The following is a 5,946-nucleotide window of genomic DNA, read 5'->3' on the forward strand; positions in this document are numbered from 1 at the left end:
GGGGAGATAATTTAATCCACGCGTAAAAAAGTGGACCGCTAAATGTTTTGACGAGTGTATGAGGTCTAATGAACCAAAAGTCGACTTTTAGTTCATTTGAACCACTGTACAGCACGCTAGGTACATGTTCATAATGACCCAAAATTCGAATTTTTACTACATACGTAAAGTTTGACTTTCTTCTGCACTATACTAGAGTGAGAAAGTCGATGAAGCCTCCGGTTTAGCTGTAACATGGACACTACCCGTTGAAATCGTCATATTACTTTTAAGAGTAATATTTGAGTAAATGTTTTTGGAGTTATTGAAGGTAAACTTATAACACAATGAGCAAAAGTATTTTTTTTTTTAAAAAAAAATCTACCAGAACACAATACAATTATAAAATTGTAAATAGGTAGCAATGTCAGTACGTAAAACAAAGTAAAACACTATAAAACAATTTAGATGCAAAACTTGAAGTGGACACAATTAAGAAGAGAGCAAGTCCCCATCCACGTCCTCGTCGGGTTCGGGAGCATTTCTCTCACTCTCCTTCCTAGGAAAGGATAAAAATGTAAGTATTATCGGTTACCGTCGGTTGTTAATACTTTGTTTACGTGGATAACTGTATGACTTACTCCTTGTTGTCACAGCTTCCCTTGCACTTTTTGCAGGCAGGAGTGCAAAGTAGCCCAGCTTTTCTACAGGAGCACCGTTTTGTGCAACAACGAGTTGTGCACCCGCACACACTCAGGTCCCTGCATGCTTGCCAGATGTTGGGCTCTGCTGTCCAATGAGGGACCCACTGGCCATTCTCCATCTTCCACCCCCAACCAGCCGGCGACGGAACATCATCCCAACATTCCAACTTCCCCAGATTTGCCCCCCCTGGTAAGAAGCCCGCCGGGTATGTTGCTTCAGTGCACCAAAGGTACAAGGAATAAACAGAAGTGGCTTTCCTTCTGCGGTAAAAAGCTGCTGACGTGCCTCGCCGACACTTTGACAGGGTTCTGCTTTGTACAAAGCGACAACAAATCGTTCTAAAACGGGAAGGATGTGGTCAGGTGGGTCTTTGCTGGGCATTCCTAAAATCTTGAAGGCCCTGGTCATTTGTTCATCTGTCGGGTCCCATGCGGTCCACGCCGATGCCTTGCCCTTTCCATTAAAGAAAGAGACGCTGTCGCAGCCTGTAAACGCGTGGAAGCCACGAAGTGCACATGCCCTATCGTCACCCAGCTTTTGGGCAATGGAGTGCGCAGAAATGAAGCGCTTACTCGTACCCACGCTATATTGCACCCACAGCTCCTTAAGCCCTAATTTGTGCAAATGGTGATAATATGATATTGCAATCACCACAATGTCAGTGTCAGAACACCTAATGAGTACACATTTAGCACCGTGCTGAACCATATCTTGGACATGAAGGAAAAGGCGCCCATCTGCCTCTTCCATTCCGGCACAACTTATTCCGTTCAGGGCGGAGTTCTGAAAAATTACCGGTAATATTCGTTGGTCGGGAAGAAAGTTTTAAATAAAGGCTAATACAAAAGGAAAAATGCCGTTACCTGAGATAGATTAGATCTGATAATATCTTTTACATTTGTTACAACTTGCATTGTATTAGTTGTTAAAGCAATTTCAGCTAAAAAAACAAAAAGTTCTGCCTTGTTTCCGTCATTTTTCAAGTATTCTTCCCACTGTTTATGACGCTTTGGAAATGTTCCTGCTATTAATCAAGAAATAGGTAATTTTTATTATTATTAATATAACTATGTTTAACATTACTAATATTTTTATTATTTCAGGCGAACCTTTCTGGGGGAGACCAGGACGTCTTGCACCCGTTCCTCGTGACTCACGTGCTGTGGCCTTGAGGCTGTTTTCATTGTATTGATCCCAAACAATATCTATTCTGTTGCAGCCCATCTTCGAAGCCATGTTAGTGCAATAGTTTGTGACTTGGTTACCAAACTCTTGGAATGAAGCGGTCCCTTCCCTTGGCTTTACAATGCGCACTATAGCTGCTCCGTCCAGTACTATGCCATCACAGGCGTCATGAAACGCTATTTAAGAAAGGTAAGCACTATAAGTAGAACCCGATTTGCAAATTAAAAGGTACGAAAGTTGCACTTTTGTCTACTTACGTGCATCTCCAGCAAGATTCTCTTAAATTGGCACTAGCTTAGCTTTTTGCCCTGTCCGGAGATTGCCAAATTCTGAAAGAGCAGGTGGGCATTCCTGGTTCTCATAATTAAAAAATTGTTGAAGATCTAAGGACCGTGCAAGGCTGACAATGAAAAGTCGCGAGAACAAATGCAGATCATACTTGAGTTCAGTTACTAATGAAGTTTTTGCCTTCTTTTTATGGGTAAATATTTGAACACACTCTTTTTTGACGGGGGCATAAAACGATATTTCATTAGTCTCAAATATTGTAACTATAAAATCCGTCAGCAGCTTAATGCCTCGATCTTCTAAGGTATTTAGTGCTTCACTTCCTTTCTCACCAATTTCAATTCTTGTATCTAATGCCATAAGTTCTGGATTCTTCATCGAAAATGGATTTTCACTTTGCAGGAACCCTTCTTTCAGCGCAGCACAGTTCTCAAAAAATTGCAATTGGAATTTGGGGTACTGCTCGTGATGCTTATTATCCTTCTGCTGATCTTGCTTCCCTTCAAACTCAGTCAGCAGACGCATCACCTCAGGACCAGCGACAGTCCAGCGCCTGAGAGCAGCTGAGTCTTGAGTCAACCCTAGAGCTCCACCGGCTGACTTAATGGAAGCATTATTTTGTTCGTGTGCATGGTCAATTCCAAGTGCTGAGAACGAATTCTGAGTTTTTCGGACGACAAACGATCCTACATAGAAATGCCATATGTTAATATTGTTATCGCAATGGATGATTGCTTTTTAAAACTAGAAAAATTGTGCAATGTTAATCCAAATTTGCGAATGTTGCACACTTGCAGATGAGTGAAAGGATTCATACACATCCAGTTCGGAAAAATATTCACACACCTAGGTGTGTAACAAAATATTCACACACTTGAACAGATAGCCGTCTACTCTTTTTCAGGTGTGTGAATGCTCATTCACACGTCTGCAGGAATGTGAAAATTCTGTCGCACACTTGCAGGAGTATGAATTCTTTTCACTCACCTTCAGTTGTACGACACTCGCACACGTATTGAACTTAAAGTGTTGAAACGTACCCATGGAAAAACGGCGGTGCACTTCAGGAGCATTTGTTTCGAGTGACAAAAGATCCAATGCATGTACTGTGAGCCGACGAGCGTACAAGTGATGGCCAGTTGAAAAGAACCATGGAAGCATAGCAATAATAGACTCTTTAAAAGCATCGAACTGTGCCTCACGCACGGACCTCACAAATTTGAGAAGTAACAGCTCAAGTTTTAAAACTAAAAGCCAAAACTTAAATGTGGGCGATCTTGTGGCATTTTCTTCAATCCAAGTTTCCATGGCTACGTCAGAGTCAGGGTGATCATGAAGAAAAGCATCTTGCAAGAGTGAATAAAGCACTGCCGCCGTGTATTGGTGGAAAAGGCGAGATTTGGTAATACTGGATACCTGCAAAATAATAACACTTTTAGATAAGGTTGTACAGGTAATTTGTACGTGATTTAAGGGCCACTACCTTTCTCAGCCCTTCTGCCGATCCACTAGGAAGGATACCAGAGTTGGCTACAATTTCGCTCCATCCAGACCCCTCTAATACGTCTCCTATAACCCGCAGAAAATTCTGCTCTATGTGCAATGGTCCAAAAAGAAGAACAAACTTATTTTCTCCGTATGTTTCAGGATAATTCCACTGTAACAGTCTGGCTAGCGTAAACAACGGCTGATCTAAACACAGTGCAGGGATCTGGCCAGGATTAAGAAAATCTGTAGTTGCTTTAGTTAAATCCATAGCATGTTTCACCATGCCAGGAGTAGCTGATTTTTCCTCAAAAAGGGGAAGCAAACAGTTATTTGAAATATCGAGCGGGCAACTTCCTTGCTTTTCCGCACGGAAAGCTGACCAGGATATATTCGTGGCGAAGGCTGAATCTTTCTCTGTCAACTGAACGTGAACATGGTCAAGCCAGTCTAGCTCTCCGTGCCATGGTTCTTCAGTCCCTGTGTAAGTACAATTAAGGTAAGTTATTGATTTATGTTTAATAATTTCATGTCATTATTTTTTATGCACAGCGTTGTTCTTACCAGCGACGCGAATGATGGTTTCACGCACATCTGAAGAATATGTAGGAGGCGATGGCTGTGGATTTTTTAACGTAAAATCCTCAGGAACCCGTGAGTATGAAGTTGGGAGTTGTGGGACGCTCCGTGAACCACTCACAGCCGTTTCTTCGAACGTAGTAGTCCAAGTTCTTGGAAGTGGGACTTCTCCATTTAAAGGCAGCTGAAATATAGAAATACCAGAGCCGTGGAACTCTCCAACGCTCGTGGTGCTTGATGGCTTCACGTCTATGTTGTCAAAGGCGCCTACTGTAAAGATGCCTTTCTGAAGGCCTGAGGGGCACACAACACCTTCTTCTTCAGCTCTCTTTGTCACAAAACGGGCCAAATCGGCGGTTAGCTCGTAGATACGATTTGATGATACAGATATGCCTCTCTGGTGAAGGTTGTCAATTAGTGTCTTGTCTCGTGAAGATCCGAACACAGACAGCCCGATGTACAAAGGAAGAGGTGGTTCACGTTTCTTATTGAACCTTACAATATTCCCTGTTGGTCTACTTTTCAACATGTTAGCAAGAAAAAACTGGCTGATACTAATAGCTGGTTTTGTCCCCCGGACTTCAGATGATATTACAGAACCATACAAAAGCATGCTTACGAGAGCAAGAAGTGTGGGGGGTATGCAAGCCTCTTCACAGTTCTCCTCAAAACTGCCTGTAAATTTTATATCACTTGAGAACACAGTTTTTCTGATGTTTCTAATAAATCTGTTTACTGCCAAGGCATCAAAATCATCATTCGAAACTTCAAAATTTCCCAAAATATTCAAATTTGTAGTTGTTAAAATATATTCTCTGCCCGATTTAATAGCCTGAAGATCGGGAATGTGTAGTAAAATTCTCTCTCTAAATCTAGTTTTGTGTACATCTGTTAATGGACGCTTTTTTCCAAGAAGTTGAGAGTACCTGTCATTGTATAACTTCACCAGATCTGAAGTTTTGAATGCACATTTTGTCCCTGATTCTTCAAGCTGTCCGTGCATATACAACAGCAAATCTGCAAACGCCAAACTATCACAAACATCACTATCATTATTTTCCTGGTTGCAAAAACCCTTGCCTTTGGAGTGCAGATTGAGAACACAAATGCTATGGTACTTTGCCTCTTGCGCTACAAGATCTCCTTCTGCCAGAAAAGCTAATGTTTCACTGTCTTGCGCCTTACTCGCATATTCCTTAATTGAATTGTAAATTTCAAATGTCATACATTGGTGTAGGGGCTGATTTTTGTTTTCAGTTTTTTTGCAGAGAAAGCATACTTCTTCTTTTGGATTGATAGCTACTGAGGAGGATCGGGTTCTTATGTCGGTCGTTTTCTGCTCTTGCACTGTATTTTTAGAGGTAAGTGTGGCAGGTTCCTCGGGAAACCTCGTCGTGTAGTCAAGTATGCACTTTTTATGCCACTTGGCCTTTTGTTTAATCATGGTTTCCTTCACGCCACAGCCCTCATCAAAGTGTTCAGCTCTCCGGCCAGAGATAAACACATGGCTACTGCCTTTTAATTTTTCTATATTGGCAGAAATGACATTGTAGCCTACATTTATGTAAGCTATGTTGGGATTAAGTGCTGGACACGTAAGTTTCCCACCCGTCTCTTGGCACATGCAGCAGATATCCCAGTTGATGGTTAGCGTGCTGGGTTCGCAACGCAGTCGTCCAAGGTTCAACTCCCGCCGGGTCAAGGTAATTGGTTATTCACTTAAAT

At 41.9% G+C, this 5,946-nt stretch overlaps 1 protein-coding gene across 1 annotated transcript; it reads right to left on the bottom strand.

The window, feature by feature from the left end:
- Positions 1 to 235: 235 nt before the first annotated feature.
- Positions 236 to 1,794, bottom strand: LOC127750379 (uncharacterized). The gene is made up of 2 exons (XM_052271974.1): positions 1,548 to 1,794; positions 236 to 1,467 (listed from the first exon to the last, which is right to left on the bottom strand). Exons 1-2 carry the CDS (start codon positions 1,596 to 1,598, stop codon positions 733 to 735), a joined length of 786 nt encoding a protein of 261 aa, XP_052127934.1. The 5' UTR covers positions 1,599 to 1,794; the 3' UTR covers positions 236 to 732.
- Between the last annotated feature and the right edge of the window lie 4,152 nt (positions 1,795 to 5,946).

This window comes from Frankliniella occidentalis, unplaced genomic scaffold (genome assembly GCF_000697945.3).
Source record: "Frankliniella occidentalis isolate FOCC.00 unplaced genomic scaffold, Focc_3.1 Scaffold181, whole genome shotgun sequence".
NCBI lineage: Eukaryota > Metazoa > Arthropoda > Insecta > Thysanoptera > Thripidae > Frankliniella > Frankliniella occidentalis.